This window comes from Anolis sagrei, chromosome 3, assembly GCF_037176765.1.
Source record: "Anolis sagrei isolate rAnoSag1 chromosome 3, rAnoSag1.mat, whole genome shotgun sequence".
NCBI classification, from domain to species: domain Eukaryota; kingdom Metazoa; phylum Chordata; class Lepidosauria; order Squamata; family Dactyloidae; genus Anolis; species Anolis sagrei.
Window position 1 is genome coordinate 209,696,385 of NC_090023.1, and position 19,381 is coordinate 209,715,765.

Consider the following 19,381-nt stretch of genomic DNA (forward strand, 5'->3'; position numbering starts at 1 on the left):
TTGGAGGTTTTTAAACAGAGGCTGGATGGCCATCTGTCGGGGGTGCTTTGAATGCGATTTTCCTGCTTCTTTGCAGGGGGTTGGACTGGATGGCCTGTGAGGTCTTTTCCAATCTACGATTCTATGTGTTATCTGAAGTTCCCTTGAAATCAATTTTGAGGTGATAGTGATGCAGAAAAACAAAACAAAAGGGACTTGTGCTGCAATCTGTTGCTCTTGTGTTTCGTCATGTTATTTCTAATCAAAGGCAATCCTTTTTGAAAGGGTTATTCATAAAAGTTTTGTCATTGCCTTCCTTTTAGGCTGAAAACGTGACTTGCTCAAAGTGACTCAAAACTGAGCAGTAACACATTTTGTGTAAGCTAAGACTTTCCTCCTACGGAAGGCATTTCCTGGGCCAGGCAAGTCCTATAAGCTGAAGTCTGGCAGAATGCTTTCCACGAGATGATGTGATGCATGTAATTCACAAAGCAAACGTTTCACTTTTATTATTTTACAACTTTATTGTTTAAAAGTCTGTATTCACATTCACAAGTTTTCCAGGCAGTTATTGCCATTTCCCATATTTAGGAAAATATGATGGAACAAACAGCAGAACATAGAGCCACTTGAAGACACAAAAACTGGATATACTGCTGTCCAGTTTAAAAAGTTCTGACTGCCTAAGAATTAAGTTATCCAGAACTGCAACATGGAAGAAATCAACACATGGATCCGAAAGCCGCACAGCGTTTGAGGAGACCACATAGTACAACAAGAATGGTAACACTTCATTAAGGAAGGAGCATTGTTGGCAAAAGGCCCTTCCGGCCACAATCTTCTTTACCATAACTTTTCCAGAAATCCAAATTATTGCACAAGAATCCACTGGGTAAATAAATATGTGCGCTTCATAAGATATTTCTTTAAATAGCCAGTCACTATGGGATTGCCTTTGCATTTGTGTATTGAGCCACAAATATGTAAAAATGGTATGAAGACACAATCTGGTAACACCTGCAGACTCCTGGCTCAAAGGAAATGGCAGCTTGTGTTATCAGTTCTAACTGTGCCAAATACAAAACATATTCTCATGTTTTGCAGAATCCACCCTGGTCTTTTCCAGACCTAGGTGCTAGGAATGAAATAAGCATAGCAAATTGTGTGAACAATGTTCCCCTTGAGGTGTTTTTGGCCTGCTACTTCTATAATGCCTCACTACTAGCTAAGTTGGCTAAAGCTAATGGCAGTTGAATCTCCCCTCCAAAAAAAGGAGATCATCACAGTGGTCTATCCTTTACTTATGTTATCAATACATCTTTCAAGTACCTGGGAGCATTCAAGCATCACACTCCTCACCAACACTGCAAGCATTACTTGCCAAATAGGACAAAATGGGAACAAACCCATTACATCTAGCTATTGGGGCATCTTAGAGATGCCAGCATTTCGAAATGCACTGTTTGCAGGATGAATTTATAGTTATTTCCCTATGGACTGAAGATAAGTAAAAAAGAAACTAATTTGAAGCCATTTGAAGTCATTCAAATCAATGTGATTTCAGCCAGGCATAACTTGTTCTACGTGTGGTATTCAAACAAAATCCAATCCAACAACTTAATTTTGGTATGACTGAAATATTTTAAGTAAAGGTAGAAGATTCCCCTTGATATTTAGTCATGTCTGACTCTGGGGGTTGGTGCTTATTTTCATTTCTAAGCAAAAGAGCTGGCATTATCCATAGATATCTCCTAGGTCATGTGGCCGGCATGACTGCATGGAGCGTTGTTACCTTCCCATCGAAGCAGTACCTGTTGATCTACTCACACTTGCATGTTTTTGAACTGCTAAGTTGGCAGAAGCTGGGGCTAGGAGTGCGAGCTCACCCTGCTCCCCGGATTCGAACCGCTGACCTTTCAGTCTGCAAGTTCAGCAGCTCTGCAGTTTAACCTGCTGCGTCACCAGGGGCTCCTTAGGCAGACCCTTAAATTAGAGGACCTTTACATAGTTTTTTGGACATATTTTGTGTAGTCCTGCTTTGCAGTCTGTTAACCTAACACAGAAAGTATGTAACTCAGTCACAGGGAAGGATGGACTTCAGACCCTGACCACAGTTGTACAGCAATAAGTGATATAGAATTGGTGGATGCGAAGAAAATGATTTTTTTTTCTTCCCAGTTTCAAATCCACTTATCTCTTACAGCACATGACATTTTTTAAAAAAGAAAAGAATCCACACAAAGAAGGCGGCAAAGGTTCAAGTTTTGTGCCACTACCAAAGATGTCAGGCTTTGCTTCTCTTGGACATTGTGCTTCGCATTATAGCTTTGCTCTCCTGATACAGCTGTTTATTGCTTGCACTTTAAAACAAGGCTATGATTTTGTGAGAGAGGGAAGCATGAACTTAGAAGCAACAGGACAATCTGAGTGACTTTTTGAAAACGTGGTTCTATACTCCAGCATGGTATGGAAATACAGTAGTGGATGCACAGACACTCCAGAAATCATTTTAAATAACCTTGAAAATGTACACATTTTCTTTCATTAGTGACATTCACTCTTTTGAAAAGTTTGACCTACGTGAGCTAAATATGTATCCATAACCGTAATGAATAGTAGTTGAAGTGGAGGAAGAATAGCTTAAAGAGTTCAAACTAAAATCCTAGAATAAGATAAGCTGAAAAGCAGGAGTTAGCTAGACAGCTTGAAATGGCATAACTAACCCAAGCTGAAATGCATCGAACCATGACTCCATGCCAATGTGAAACCACATATTCTCTTCCTGCTCAAAGTTTCTAGTTTTGGGTGAAACATGACATAGATGAAATGTCTTCATAATAGTCTTTCATGGGATTGTATTGTCCCTTGCTCCCAAGATGGTCCAGCAGGGTGACGTCGCAGTGATTGGATTCAGTTTCAGCTGATGGACCGGTGAGTGAAGGGGCACAGAATTCAAAACTGAGGTAGGAAATGCAAAACAGGAGCCTTCAAAACTTTTGCTCCGAGTCAGCTCGTCGGCAAAAAAAGACACGGCATCCCTTTTGCAAGAAGAGACGGGAGGGCTTGGAGTTGAAGAGAGTATTTCTGATTCGTACTGGAGGAGCTGGCCCATGAAGCCAAAGTTTGGTGAGATCAGACTCCGACGTTGTTTGATGTAATCGAATGCCTCCTCCAATCGGAATTTCTTCATTTTCATGAGGTACGCCATGCAGATCGTGGGAGAGCGGGAAATGCCAGCTTCACAGTGTACCAAGATTTTGCCTCCTTCCCGTCTGGTGCAGTCTGGAGAAATAAAAAAATAGTAAAATGCTTGATGAAGGTTGTTGTCACACAGCAATGATAGTCTATCATTATTTAAATGATTTTTCTAAATCCGATTTCCCAACTTGATTTCATACAGGTTGTGTGCACACAATGAAAACATAAATGGAAGTTCATTTCAGCAAGCCAAAAAATGAATTTTACTTTTTGGCACTTATCATTTTTATTCAAATAACTAATCTTGATATTTATTTATTTATGACATTTCTCCCCCGCCTTTCTCACCCCAGAGGGGACTCAAAGCGGCTTTACATACAGGCAATGGTTCGATGCCTTAAAACACAATGTACACTTAAATAAATATTAAAATAGAATTAAAAAGTACTTGAAAACAATTAAAACATTTTAAAACAATACATTCAGAGTTAAACACATAATCCACTATCATAATCCAGGCTGTTACAATGGTCATTGCACATTGTTCTGAGTCTATCTATCAAACAAGTTCTCTAAAGGCTTGGTCACAAAGCCATGTTTTCACTCTCTTGTGGAAGGTCAGGAAGGGAGCGGGCTGATCTAATATCCCTGGGGAGGTGGTTACACAGCCGAGGGGCCATCACTGAGAAGGTCCTGTCTCTTGTTTCTGCCAATCGTGACTGTGAGGAAGGTGGGACAAAGAGCAGGGCCTCCCCAGATGATCTTAAACTCTGTGGTGCTTCATAGAGGGAGATATGTTCGGACAGATAAACTGAGCCAGAACCAGTTTATAAGAAAAAGCCAGCACTTTGAATTGTGATCGGTAGCAGATTGGCAGCCAGTGGAGCTGACGTAACAGGGGGAGTTGTATGCTCCCCTTCCTCACCTGTACGTCTCTCCAGTGAGCAATCTGGACCATTTGTAGCTTCTGAACAGTCTTCAAAGGCAGCTCCATGTAGAGCACATTGCAGTAGTCTATTCAGGATGTAACTAGAGTGTGGACTACCGTGGTCAATACCCAATACTCATGTAGTAGTAGATATGTAGTAGTGGAGAAGATAAGAGCTTTCCTTCCCCCACTGCAGCAGGAGAGGACAAATACTACAATACCACAAAGCACATCTAGGATCTTTTCAGAGGCAGCACAGCAGTAAAAAGTGTGGGTGTACTGCACACTCCCTCCAATAACATGAGACATGTGGACATTTCTGGTTGGCTCAGAGCATGAACAGTGGCGCTTTTGTGCCCACCTTGTGGGCTTTTTTACTAGGCACTCAGCATGGGTTTGAAGCAGGGATGTCAAGTCCCAGGTTGCTGGGGTTTCCACTACAAAGTGCACAATAAACGAGTCTTAAATCTCTAATTACAACCCATGATAAGTGGTACTTGGACTGAAGTCAGGCTATAAATGGCTTAGGCAGAAGTACCATTTTACGCAATAGGAGGCCTCAAGGTTACTCACACAATTCAATTATTGTTACAAGATTAAAAAAGAAATTGCTGAAAATAAGCTTCTTGGGCGGTATATGTGCGGATGAAAAATAGAACTTGCCCTAATTTGGCTATCTTGAGAAATGAATGTTCAAGGTTTTGGATACTGTCAAAGAGACTTATTAGATGGACACCGCATGAGGTATTCTGCTTAGCATCATTTAACTTTTGTTGTTGTAGGACTACTAAGTTCTTTTCAAAATGGTTTCTTGTAGGCATGGGCAAACTTCAGCCCTCCAGGTGTTTTGGACTTCAATTCCCACAATTCCTAACAGCCAGTAGGTTGGGAAAGAGTTGGAGTTTCCATGTGAGTGACCAAAATATTTCTAGAATCATGCTCATAGAATCATAGAATCATAGAGTTGGAAGAGACGTCATGGGCCATCCAGTCCAACCCCTTGCCAAGAAGCAGGAATATTGCCTTCAAAGCACCCCTGACAGATGGCCATCTAGCCTCTGTTTAAAAGCCTCCAAAGAAGGAGCCTCCACCACACTCGGAGGTAGAGAGTTCCACTGCTGAACGGCTCTCACAGTCAGGAAGTTCTTCCTCATGTTCAGATGGAATCTCCCATTGGTAACACTTTCCTTTACAATGATCCTAAGCACTATGAGCCGCGGTGGCGCAACGGGTTAAAGCCTTGTGCTGGCTGAACTGCTGACTTAAAGGTTGCTGGTTTGAATCCACAAGATGGGTGAGCTCCCGTCTGTCAGCTCTAGTTTGCGGGGACATGAGAGAAGTCTCCAAGCTAATACATTCAGGTGTCCCCTGGGCAACTTCTCTGTAGATGGCTAGTTCTCTCACACCAGAAGTGACTTGCAGTATGCTCTCAAATCATTTCTGACATATTTTTTAAAAAATCTGAAGCACTGATTTTAAGTTCCTTGTCCCTCATTGTTGCCATTAATGTAAACAAGACTATTACTATTCCTGATTGTGGTGGCCACAAGTGATGTGGGTGTTACCCTTTAAAAAAACTCACTTACCAATAAATTCGATTGCCTCCTGGAAGTGTGAGCTGATGTCTGCTGTATGGCTGTCTTCCACAGGAATCCATTTATAGCAGTACTGGCCTGTAAAGGGCTCAGAGCTCTTCCTGGAGACGTTCAAGAGTGCAGTGATGTTCAGATTGGCTAAGAACTCATACTTGGAAGCGTGGTAGGCACTGCCGAGATACAGGAAAGGCAAGATTTCCACTGGGCCACCCTGGAAAGCAAAAAACCCCACATAATTACTAGTGCTGCTTTGCGACATTTAATTTCCTCAGTCAAAGGACTGTAGGGAATCATTTGAGGTGATTTCCAGACATCACTACAATCAGCGAGAACAGAAAACTAGACAGGAAGCACTTTGCAAAAGATGGCAATTTGTGTCAAGGTGGCAGTTCAGAGCTGCTGCTATGCTTTCGGTAATGGCGTCAGAGGGCCTCATCACACCAGAGAATGAATCCACTTTAAAACCAGTTGCTGCCTCCTGCAGAATTCTGGGTTTTGTAGTTTAAGGAGGAGGCTTTAACAGCCTCCCTAAACTACAAACCCTAGAAATTCTGCAGGAGGCAGAAACCGGATTTAAAGTGGATTTATTCTCTAGTGTAATGAAGTAGAAGGTCTGCCCTTTAAAAGATTTGGATGAGTGGGACTTGCATAGCAACCTTATTGGCTAATCCACTCATGGATGGAAGACTTGAAGCAACCAGGGTATTACCAAACCTTGAGAGCACAGAAGTCATTGCAGAAAATGAAAAGGCTAATTCATGCTCAGAACACAATAAGCAACTTCCTTTAACCTCTCTGAGAAAAACAGTATATGGGAAAAGAGGGGAAATACCATGCTACTATGCACCTTTGATTTCAGGCCACTCCTCCAGTCTGTTGGCTGAAGGCTGTTTGTCTGCAAAAGTGCATTGCGCACTCTGTACCATTATTTGAAACACGACAAAGATGGATATTGACTTCTTTCCCTCCCCACATTACCAGACATGAATGGAAAGAGTGAACCACTTAGATAGGAAGAGGGTGATGACAGAACGAGCCCCCAAGGAGCCCAAGCGTGGGTGGGATTAGTCATATCTTCCCTGAAACACACCTGATCATATGCTGGCTTGTGTTGGATGCACTGCTTCTCGCTGAGGCTGTTGCCGCTTCTTTCCGTTTCCGGCTTCTCTTGGGATATAGGCTTTACATCTATACAGAATTCAGGATACTGGGAATAAAAGGTTTCATAACCTCCTGGAAGGAAAGAAAACAAAGAAGGAAACACACATTAATAGGGCTTTGGGGGTCAGGGAAGTCACTCATTTGTGCAGGATACCTAATTAAATCTTGAGACATTTTAAGTTTTGTCAAGAGAGGTTTCTGCTAGAACTAAAGAGCAATCAATTAAAAAAAGATAGAAGACACAATTGCACCCCTTTACAAATTGATTATAGTGAACACAAAGGAAAACCAACTGGATCAGTTTCAAATGACTGTAAGATAGCCTCACAATTATCTATCTTTAAGGGAATTCTGATAAAGGCACACTGCTGTGTATTGACTAGTATACTACTATTCTGCTTTCTGCAAATGAATCAGAGCCATTCTGTGCCATGAAACTTAATGAAAGCTTATGATGGGCTCAGACAGCTAAATAGCCCCAAATGAGTGGTTTCGGATTATAAAAACAGATTTGCAAAAGCTCACAGCACAAAAACACATTTGTTGTGTTCTAAGTCAGAGCTTGCTATTGATCTAAATAGAAAAACATGCACCATCAAGTACATCTTCACCAAACCTTCCAATTCAAACATTATTTCCAGCATCTGGATGCAATGTCATAGACATCTCCAATCTTTTAGCTGGCATATCTGCAAGGGGCACTCCTTTACCTTCCTACCAAGGCAGCACCTATTGATCTACGCACATTGCATGCGTTTGAACTGCTAGGTTGACAAAAGCTAGGGCTCTTGACAATTGGGAGCTCACCCTGACTCGCTGCTTTGAATTGTTGACCCACTGGTCAGCAGCCTTTCCTGCAGCTGGTGGCTTTAACTACTATGTTACCGTGGCCATTTGGAAGATATAGTACTATAACTGTATCTTCTAAAAGAGGGCCTAATTATATACTCAAAGTTTCTTAAAGGGATATTGACAGAGGAAATTGTCTAGGGATTCACTCTGAAGTCAATATTCAAGATATTCCCACATGGCTATTTTATGAATGCCATTTGACTCCCAAATGTTATTCTGCTTTATTAGAATCTACCACACAAGCCCCCAAAATGTATATTTATCTATGAATGACAGTTCAGGAAACTGAAAATGCTATTTAAAACACACCACACAGAGATGCAATTGATCTCAGTAAAAATACCCTCTGGAGCAGGCGGATCAAACTCATTTTCACTAAGGGCCACATCAGCCTTATGGTTGCCTCTAAATGCCTGTTTTACAATTGCAAAACTTTAAATGCAACTAAAGCCTTGAAGCCACAGAAAAATGATATGGCAGGCCAGATTTGGCCCGTGGGCCTTGCGTTAAACAGGTGTGCTCTTGAGAATTTCCGTGACCAGAATGAACTCTAAGAACCTCAACATCCTCGTGACAAAACACTGACTGCCTCCTTCTTCAACTTTGCTTTGAAAGGCTTCTAACCTTTTCTTAACCTTCAGACAGTTCGTAGACAGGAGTTTCAAAGATGCCATTTAACCATGATATCACTTTTATGTTCCTGTGCTTGGATTTATGCAACCTGTCCACCTCATTGGTTTGGGAAGTATAGGTGTGGGGTTAGCAGGTGACTAGTAACCAGAAGCCCTGGGGAATCAAGAGATTTGCAGGCTGTTCTTAAAGATGAGTCACCTTTTCATTAAGCCCTGTAGCTTTCGCTGGCACTCAGACACTTGTTCTCCCCACGAGCTGAACTCTGCTTCTATTAGTTCTGCTAATAGGACATTACTCATCCTGGGTGTTTGTGTGTGTGTGAGTGTGTGTGAGAGAGAGAGAGGGATGTCTCATTTTCACAACCAGAGATGAAAACTCTAGGCAGAGCAATTACAAAGTAGCTGTAGAACTAACCAGATGATAAAAAGATATATAAAGCAAGTAATTTTTTTGTGTCAGGAGCAATTTGAGAAACTGCAAGTCGCTTCTGCTGTGAGAGAATTAGCCGTCTACAAGGATGTTGCCTAGGAGATGCCTGGATGTCTGATGTTTCACCATCCTTGTGGGAGGCTTCTCTCGTGTCCCTCATGGGGAGCTGGAGCTGACAGAGGGAGCTCAACCCACTGTCCCTGGATTCAAACCACCAACCTATTGGTCAGCAAGTTCAGCTGGCACAAGGGTTTAACCCACTGCACCCCTGGGGGCTCCATAAATAAATGAGTCTGATTGTATTAATACTTTCTGACCCTCATATTAAGAAATACATTCCCATTTGAGATTTTTCCCCTGTTAACAACTGTCACATCTATATTGTCTATAGCTCAAGGGTAGATCTCATAATTATCAGTGTTTGTAAAAAAAAAGTTAATTGCATGCTTGAATCCCAGTTTGGCTTCAGACCCACGAAAATACAGGTAGTCCCCAGGTTCCAAATATTCGACTTACAAACAACTCACAGTTAAGAATAAGGGTGAGACAGCAGGAAGTGAGAGAAATCTACGCCCAGGAAAGGAAATGTACTCCCGGAAGCATTATCATGGGGAAAAGGTGTCTCCACTGAAACTTTCTCACCAATCCTTGTTTCCATAACAAGCCATGTTTTTCAAAATCCAGTTCTCACAGGAACAGAAAGTGAGGTGAACAACAAAACAACAAAACAAACACCACAGGGGTCTTAACCCTCTCCTATGCTACTCAAAGCATACATATCTATTGTGCATATATGTATGTATGTGGCTGGTGGCTCAAATCCAGGGAGTGGGGTGAGCTCCCGCTGTTAGCCCCGGCTTCTGCCACCCTAGCATTTTGAAAACATGCAAATGTGAGTAGATGAATAGGTACCACCTTGGTGGGAAGGTAACGGCGTTCCATGCAGTCATGCCAGCCACATGACCTTGGCGGCATCTATGGACAACGCCGGCTCTTCAGCTTAGAAATGGAGATGAGCACTCACTCCCAGTCAGACATGACTAGACTTAATGTCAGGGGAAACCTTTACCATTACTATGTGGAGTTACACTTAAAAGAGTACAGTATCTGTTCCATGTTACAAAGGAATACAGCTTAACAAACCTACAGAACCTTTTTGTAACTTGGTACTGCCCGTATGTAAAAGTAAAAATACACACAGCATTTGCCCCCCTTTCTACAGATCGGAGCCACTAAATTAACAAAACCTGAAAGCTTTCAAAAACAGTAGAGAAGGGGAAAAAGAAAACAAGAATCATGCCATTGAGCAGTAAAAGTAATTCCCCGAAGTGCAGGACAGGAGCTGCTTATGGTAGCTGGTAGCTGACATGGATTCTGACTCATGCCCTTATCTCCTTATGACTGTGTCCAACCCCACTTAGGAACTTCACAGTGTATTTACTTTCTCATCACTATGCAGACAAAACCCTTTGGGATAAATCCTCTTACTTTATGGGGGACATCCAGAGAAAGGTAAAAAACATAGCAAGAGTCTGGAGGACAGCAACAGTTTTGGTTTTGTGACTCAGACACAATTTCTCAACGCAGCCAGTTTCTAGACGATAAAAACAGCCAGTGGCAGAAAATTACTGCATTCAGGTTAAGGGTAGGCATACATTCCGACTAAAGCACAATATTTTCTTTCTCTCACATGCTGAGAGTTTCCTATTACAACAGAACATGCGTAAATGTTCTTGCTCTAAACAAGAACTGGAAGATCAACACCAGTTTCAAAGATAATCTGGATATGAATGGCTCAACTTCTCGCTCCATAACTGTAGACCAGAAAAACACACTGTATGAAAGAGGAATGATCCAAAGAATAAATAGAATCAGTCACTCTTGCATACTCAGGGTGGCTAAATGATGGTGTGTATGATGTACCCTATGTAGCAGGCATGGGCAAACTTCAGCCCTCCAGGTGCTTTGAACTTCAACTCTTACCATTCCTAACAGCCAGTAGTTCAAAACACCCAGAGGGCCGAAGTTTGTCCATGCCTGCTATATAGTATATACTCATGTATAAGTCTAGAAATTTTAGTCAAAAGATCAATGCTAAACCTGGGTTGACATCCATGGGTCAATGCGAGTACTGTATCTAGACTCTTACAAAAAAAGAACAATCCACTTTTCTAAATAGAGAGCTTAGTCCATACTAAGAAGAACTGACCTTCTGTATTCTCTCTACAGTAGTATCATTTCTGGGCTTTTTGAATAACTGGGCAGGAGTGGCTGGCATCTGAGTTGGCATTGTGTTGTCGAAGGCTTTCATGGCTGTAATCACTGGGTTGCTGTGAGTTTTCCGGGCTGTATGGCCATGTGCCAGAAGCATTCTCTCCTGACATTTCACACACATCTATGGCAGAGGTTGTGAGATCTGAGGATGCCTGCCATAGATGTGGGTGAAATGTCAAGAGAGACTGCTTCTGGAACATGGCCATACAGCCTGGAAAATTCACACCAACCCACTTTTTTTTCATGACAGGAGTGACTTGAGAAACTGTAAGTCACTTCTGGTATGAGAGAATTGGCTGTCTGCAAGGATGATGCCCAGATGTTTGATGTTTTACCATCGTTGTGGGGGACTGCTCTCATATCCCCACATGGGGACCTGAAGCCAACAGGGGGAGCTCAACCCCCTTTCCTCCTAAAGCCAAAAACAATCCAACCCTGAACCAGAATGTGAATACCAAAAGAAGGAAATCCTTATATTGTCTAAATGACTGCTGAGAGGGAACCGTATTAGCAATCCTCTTATGGAGTTGCACTGCACTCATTAAAAAAAAACCCTGTTTGCATCCATCTTCTAGATGGGAAGCACCAGCATACTGGAAAAGATGCACAAGGACTTGAAGAAAATATTTTTTTAAAAAACGAATTACCTTGTCAGCTCAGAGGAGGAAAAATCCAATTATTTTACTACATTTAAAAAACCCACGTAGTCCACTTAATACCATTAATGGGATGAGCACAGACTTTAAATGAGTCCTCACAAAAAGAATTACCCCACTGCCACCTCCAAAGAGGCAATGATTTACTTGTTCCTTTGCCGAGTAGGTGCTCAATTTATAGAGCAAAGTAGTAGTATATTTAGTAAGATACTTAATTTAGTAATTTGCAGAGCGCTGCCCTTTAGGTGGCACTGCAGGGTTTACATGAGACTCTCTTTCACTTCAATGCATTCTGGTGTTTTGACAAGTGCAATCATCTTGGTCTCTTTCCCATTTCTTCCATTTATAGGTATCTTTACCAAAGCTACCAAATTGCCTAGACCGAGTCTAAGGTCCCTTCCACACAGCTGAATAATATCCAACATTATCTGCTTTGAATTGGGATATATGGCAGTGTGGACTCAAGTAACCCAGTTCAAAGCAGATATTGTGGGATTTTCTGCCTTGATATTTATTTATTTTATTATTGTATTATTTGTTTACCGTATTTATATCCCTGGGTGGATGCAAGGTGGTTTACAACATACTAATGGCAAAAATTCAATGCCAACATACAGTACACAAATAAATCATAATAACTAATTACTACATAGAACTATGAACTTAAAATTAATTAAAAACGATTAAACATAAGACATACATAAAATTCAAACATTCAGACAAAGTATTGTCAAAGGCTTTCATGGCCGGTATCACTGGGCTGTTGCCTGTTTTACGGGCTGTACGGCCATGTTCCAGAAGCATTCTCTCCTGACATTTTGCCTGCATCTATGGCAGGCCTCCTTACAACTTCTGAGGATGTCTGCCAGAGATGCAGGTGAAATGTCAGGAGACAATGCTTCTGGAACATGGCCATACAGCCCATAAAACATGCATCAGCCCAGATTCAGACAAAGCATAAAATCATCCTAGTATAAACATTAACACACACACGATTATAAAGACACATAAATATATATAAATACAAATTAAAACCATATTAAACATATTACAACATAATATTCTGAGTTATATGGCTGTGTGGAATGGCTAAAAGGCAACATTAGAAAAAAGACCCCAGAATATTGGAATTACGGACACTTATCCACACAAACATAATTAAATTACTGCTTCAAGGACATGTTTTATTTTTAAAGAGAAGCGACCTTAGACTGGAATTTTTTTTCAATCAGGATCAATACTAATCATAATCAGCCACTTCCAAATGGCAGACTTTAATGCCAAGCTAACATATTAAGCTATTTCCTTTTCAAATTCCTCTTCGATTCCACAATTGCAAAACTTTTAGGGGGGAAATACTCCCCCCCCTATTTAGTGTTCTCACTTAGCCACAGCCTTAAGGATCTCTACTCTTAAATAAAGCTACATTTCAACTCCAAAGATGTACAGACTGAGGACGCACCAGTGTTTGGGTTTTGGGCATGCTGAATTGTACCTCCGGAATCCCTTCTTTTTGGCAAAAAACCCAAAATTACATTTATCTCTCAAAAGTGTCTGAGATCAGCTATAAACTTTTGCAACGGAGTGCAGAAACTTCTATATCCAGGTGTTTTGGACTTCAATTCCCATCATTCCTAACAGCCTTAGGCCCCTTCCTTTATTCTCTCAGCTGCATAAGCATTCTCAAGAGGTTGTGAGGTATGTTGGAAACTAGGAAAGTGGGATTTAGATATCTGTGGAATGCCCAGGCTGGGAGAATAAACTCTTATCTCTTTGAGATAGGTGTGAATGTTGCAATTGGCCAGCTTGATTAGCATTGAATGGCCTTGCAGCTTCAAAGCCTGGCTGCTTCCCACCTGGAGGGAATCTTTTGTTGAGAGGTGTTAACTGGCCGTGATTGTTTCCTGTCTGGAATTCCCATTTTTTTAGTCTTTTTTTTTTACTGTCCTGGTTTGAACAGCCTTCAGCTTCAAGGTCTGCCTGAGGGAATACTTTATTGGGAGGTGTTAGCTGGCCCTGACTGAGCACAACATCTGAGGATGCCTTCCACAGATGCGGGCAAAACGTCAGGAAAGACTGCTTCTAAAACATAGCAATACAGCTCAGAAAACTCACAGCAACCCAATGATTCCGGCCATGAAAGCCTTCCAAAACAAATCAATTCCTGTTTGAGAACAATCCAGCCAGGTTGACAGAAGTCTGCACAACTAAAGGCAGTCAAAGCCAAAGCCATTATTTGTTTACATTCCAAATTTTACTACAATTTTTTTTTTGGGGGGGGGGGGGGATTCATTAGCAATGCATTATTTCAAAGGCATTATTATTAAACCCCTTGGACCATAGCTGGGAGGGAATTACTTTTTGACTTTAAAAAAAATCGTGTCAGAAGCAAAGAGAATATAATACAAGTAGCTTCTGGTATGAGAGAACTGACCATCTGCAAGGACGTTGCCCCTGGGGACGCCTGGATGTGTTACCATCCTGCGGGAGGCTTCTCTCATGTCTCCACATGGAAAGCTGGGGCTGACAGACGGGAACTCACCCCGTCTCGGGGATTCGAACTCCCAACCATCAGGGTCTTCAGGTCAGCCGGCACAAGGGCTTAACCCATTGCTCCACCGCAGCTCCCACTTTTTGGGAGACCTTTCCCTACATTCGGGATGCCGCTTCTTCCCTTGTCCCCATCCCTTTGGCAGAGTTCAAATGCATCCTCACTGTGGAACTAATGCCGTTTAGCTCCCGCTGAAGGCTATGGAATTAAGAGTTGTAGTTTGGCGAGGCACTAGCCCTCTTGGGCAGAGAAGGCTTCGAAAGCGTGGGAAACTACAACTCCCAGGATCCGATGCACCCAGGATCTCATCGCATGGACACAAAGCGGGTTTTAAAACCGCATTCACGACCCAGTACAGATGCATTCAAGGCTAGGGACCTTGCAAAACTACAACTCCCACGACCCCATAGCATTGCGCCAAAGCGGTTGGGCTCTGGAATAGTGCGATTTGCAGTTTGGCGAGGCGAGGCACTAGCTCTCTAGGGCAGAGAGGGCTTAAAGAGCGTGGGAAACTACAACTCCCAGGATACGAGGCACCCAGGATCTCCTCGCTTTGAGCCAAATCGGGTGTTAAAACCGCATTCACTACATAGTACAGATACATTCAAGGCTAGGGACCTTGCAAAACTACAACTCCCACGACCTCGTAGCATTGCGCCCAAACGGCGATAATAGTGCAGATGCACTCAAGCCTGTGTAGACCTTGTAAAACTACATCTCCCGGGATCTCATCGCTTCCAAAAAAGAAAAGTGCCAATATATACATTCATTCTACAAGTTCGTTGGCTTCCCAAGGCGAGAGACCTTGGAAAACTACATCTTCCCGGGGATCTCATGGCTTCCAAAACAAAAAGGTGCCAATATACATTCATTCTACAAGTTTGTTGGCTTCCCAAGGCGAGAGACCTTGGAAAACTACATCTCCCGGGATCTCATCGCATTGAGCCAAAGCGGGTGTTGAAACCGCATTCATGACACAGTGCAGATGCACTCAAGGCTAGGGACCTTGTAAAACTACAACTCACGCAATTCCATAGTGTGATAATATTGAAGATGCACTCAAAGGCTGTGTAGATCTTGAAAAACTACATCTCCCTGGATCTCATCGCACTGAGCCAAAGGGAGTGTTAAAACCGCATTCACGACACAATATAGATGCACTCAAGGCTGTGCAGACCTCGTAAAACTACAACTCACGCGATTGCATAGTGTGATAATACTGCAGATGCACTCAAAGGCTGTGTAAACCTTGAAAAACTACCTCTCCCCGGGGATCTCATTGCATTGCACGCTTCCAAAACAAAAAGGTGCCAATATACATCCATTCTATAAGTTTGTTTGCTTCCCAAGGAGAGAGACCTTGGAAAACTACAACTCCCACGATCCCGTTGCACGGAGACTTTCCAAAGTGGGGTCAAAACAAAGTCATGATATAGTACTACCAATGTACGCGAGGCTATAGATCAGGCAGGGGCAAACTTGGGCCTTCCAGGTGTTTTGGACTCCAACTCCCACCATTCCTAACAGCCTCAGGCCCCTTCCTTTTGCCCCTCAGCCGCTTAAGCGGCTGAGGGGCAAAAGGAAGGGGCCTGAGGCTGTTAGGAATGGTGGGAGTTGGAGTCCAAAACACCTGGAGGGCCCAAGTTTGCCCCTGTCTGCTGGAGACCTTGCAAAGCGCCTCTTCCTCCTCCTCCCAGGGCTGGCCTTACCTTTGAGGAAGCAGACCTTGGCGCCGGGCTCGGGCAAGGCAGCCAGGAGGGTGTTGAGGACGATCTGGGCCGTGCTGCCGCCCTTGAGCTTCCGCCAGTGCCGCGTGCCTTGGTCCAGGACCACCACCGCTTTGAGCCTCCGCGCTTGCGCTGTGGCTTCCTCCTCCTCTTCTTCTTCGTCTGCCGCCTCGCGCCCGGGCTCGCGCCTCTCTCCTGCCCCGAGCAGCAGCCTGCCTCGCGCCGCCTCGTCCGGGACTGCGAAGTGCAAAGGCACGGCGCCTCCGCGAGCCCGGCGCAGCACCACGGAGTTGAGGTTGACGTTCAGCGACCCGCGCAGGCAGGACGCTGCGAAGGAGAGGTACGGCCGGCAATCCAGAACCAAGCAGCGCCCGGCTTCCTTCCGCACCAGCCGGCGGAGCTGCCGGGAGCTCAGCGCCGTCACCTTCATCTTCCACAGCTTGTGCTTTCCTCTGCTTTCCCCTTTCGGGCTTTTAAATAGCGCCCCTCCCTTCTCCTCCCGCCGCGCATGCGCTTTGGAACCCCGAGCAAAGGGGATTCCTGCTGCCCTCTTCTCGCTATTGAATGAACGCGAGCCGCAGCCGCCCGGCGGTGTCCATATAAGGAGAGTGACGTCACCGGCTCAACACGCCCCCTTTCCCCTAAGCCACGCCTCCTTGTTGAAGTGAGTGAATGAAGATTTCCCCCACCTCCTCCTCCGCCTCCTCCCGCCCCGGAAAGGGCCCTGAGTCAGACTTCTCGAAGGAAAGGAAGTTGAAGAAGAGCTCAGACATTTCTCCAGTCACCAGAAAAGCCCTCCTGACACTCACCCCATCACTAGTTTCCGTCGGGTTAGTAATGCTGGAGGGGAGGAAGTGGTGGGAGCAGAAAGGAGAGAATGGCAACCATCTACACTGCAGGATTAATGCGGTTTGACACTATGCAGCATGAAATCCTGCGAGTTGTCGTTTTAGGCCCCTTCTACTGCTTTATAATCCAGATTATCAAAGCAGATAATCCACATAATCTGCTTTGAACACGATTATATGAGTCCACACAGCCATATAATCCGGTTCAAGGCAGATAATCTGTGTTTTATGTGGCAGTGTCAAAGAGTCCTTAGGGCCCTGCCACACAGCCCTGAATATCAAGGCAGAAAATCCCACAATAGCTGCTTTGAACTGGGTTATCTGAGTCCATATTAAGGGCCCTTCCACACAGCCCTATATCCCAGAATATCAAGGCAGAAAATCCCACAAAATCTGCTTTGAACTGGGTTACCTGAGTCCATATTCAGGGCCCTTCCACACAGCCCTATATCCCAGAATATCAAGGCAGAAAATCCCACAAAATCTGCTTTGAACTGGGTTACCTGAGTCCATATTCAGGGCCCTTCCACACAGCCCTATATCCCAGAATATCAAGGCAGAAAATCCCACAAAATCTGCTTTGAACTGGGTTACCTGAGTCCATATTCAGGGCCCTTCCACACAGCCCTATATCCCAGAATATCAAGGCAGAAAATCCCACAAAATCTGCTTTGAACTGGGTTACCTGAGTCCATATTCAGGGCTCTTCCACACAGCCCTATATCCCAGAATATCAAGGCAGAAAATCCCACAAAATCTGCTTTGAACTGGGTTACCTGAGTCCATATTCAGGGCTCTTCCACACAGCCCTATATCCCAGAATATCAAGGCAGAAAATCCCACAAAATCTGCTTTGAACTGGGTTATTTGAGTCCATATTCAGGGCCCTTCCACACAGCCTTATATCCCAGAATATCAAGGCAGGAAATCCCACAATATCTGCTTTGATCTGGCCACATCATTGTTGGGAAAAGGAAATTAAGATGTTCCATTGTTAAAGCTAATTGGAGATTTCTTCTTAACCAGCATAAACAAGTCACACACTCTCAGCCTCAAAGTAAGGCAATGGCAAACACCTCTGGCCAATTCTTGCCAAGAAAAACCATGATTCATTTATGGTCAACATAAGTCTGAACTGACTTAAAAGCACACACAAAAACAAAATGTTATCGTTCCTTTCTTCCCTCTGTGAGTGCATACATTTATTTTAGATTATATGGCTTTGGCAGGACCCAGTGTTTTGGCTTGTTTTACTGGTAAAACGCCATGTTCATACCTGCTGCTGTATAAATATAGTAATAATTAGTTTTTCAAAAAATAATAAACCATATGTTGAATGTCTTCCAGCATCAGATGTATTTGAGTACATTATTTCCGAGCCTTTCTGCAAAGGCCACCACATGTGATAAAATATTCCAACGTTAAGTTCACATTTCCAGCATTTTAGGGCCCTTCCACACACCCCTACAACTCAGAATATCAAGACAGAATATCTGATTTGAACTGGGTTATCTGAGTCCATACTGCCATATATCCCAGTTCAAAGTAGATAATGTGGGATTTCAGCTGTGTGGAAGGGGCCATGTCAGGTGTTGGGGTAGCAAATGTCAGAGAGTGGGTATTATCTGTAGGGATGTTTGTCCAGGTAGCAATTACATTTATATTGCATTATCTATCTGCTAAAATAAGCTGATTAATAAATCATGTTGTATAAAAGCCAATGTGGAATAATAAGAAAAGCAATGTGTTTCAATCATTATTACCCCTCCCCCCTTACACACAGGTCAGTTCAATTCCAGATGGCTAGTATAGATGTGTTAGGTGGAAATCACCTCTGCATTTCAAAGCACTTTAATTATCACTTGGGAATCCTCTCCAACTTCCGTGACTGTTGGGGAGTTCTGCTTTTCTCACTTCAGCTAGTTAAGAAGAAGGAACCAAGGTAGCTTCACGGTTTATGCATATTTATTGGCATCATGTGCTTTCACATTTAGTCTGATTTATGGTGACCATAGAGTTTTATCTTGACAAGATTTAGTCTCATGCCTCTTCTACACTTCCACAGAGAATCCAGATTATCTGCTTTTAACTGGATTATATGGCACTGTAGACTCATGAAGGCCAGTTCAAAGCAGATCAAAACTTTAATAATTTGGATTATATGGCAGTGTAAAAGGGGGCTGAGATTTGCCCTTGCCTTCCTCTTAGGGCCCTAACACACAGCCATATCGTCCAGAATATCAAGGCAGAAACTCCCACAATATCTGCTTTGAACTGGGCTGTCTGAGTCTACATTACCATATAATCCAGTTCAATGTGGATTTTATACAGCTGTGAGGAAGGGACCCTAGGACCTTTCCAGACAGGCCCTATATCCCAGGATCTGATCCTACGTTTTCTGTTTATCTCAGATTATCTGGCAGTGGGGACCCATATAATCCAGTTTAAAGCAGAAAACCTATGATCAGATCCTGGGATGTAGGGCCTGTCTGGAAGGACCCCTAGTCTACACTCCCATATAATCCAGTTCAAAGCAGATAATCTGGATTT

The 19,381-nt window shown here is 43.3% G+C and overlaps 1 protein-coding gene across 1 annotated transcript; it reads right to left on the minus strand.

The window, feature by feature from the left end:
- Positions 1-477: 477 nt before the first annotated feature.
- DUSP5 (dual specificity phosphatase 5) lies at positions 478-16,512 on the minus strand. The gene is made up of 4 exons (XM_060768388.2): positions 15,966-16,512; positions 6,791-6,933; positions 5,692-5,911; positions 478-3,261 (listed from the first exon to the last, which is right to left on the minus strand). The coding sequence occupies exons 1-4, from the start codon at positions 16,411-16,413 to the stop codon at positions 2,825-2,827; spliced, it is 1,248 nt and encodes a 415-aa protein (XP_060624371.1). The 5' UTR covers positions 16,414-16,512; the 3' UTR covers positions 478-2,824.
- Between the last annotated feature and the right edge of the window lie 2,869 nt (positions 16,513-19,381).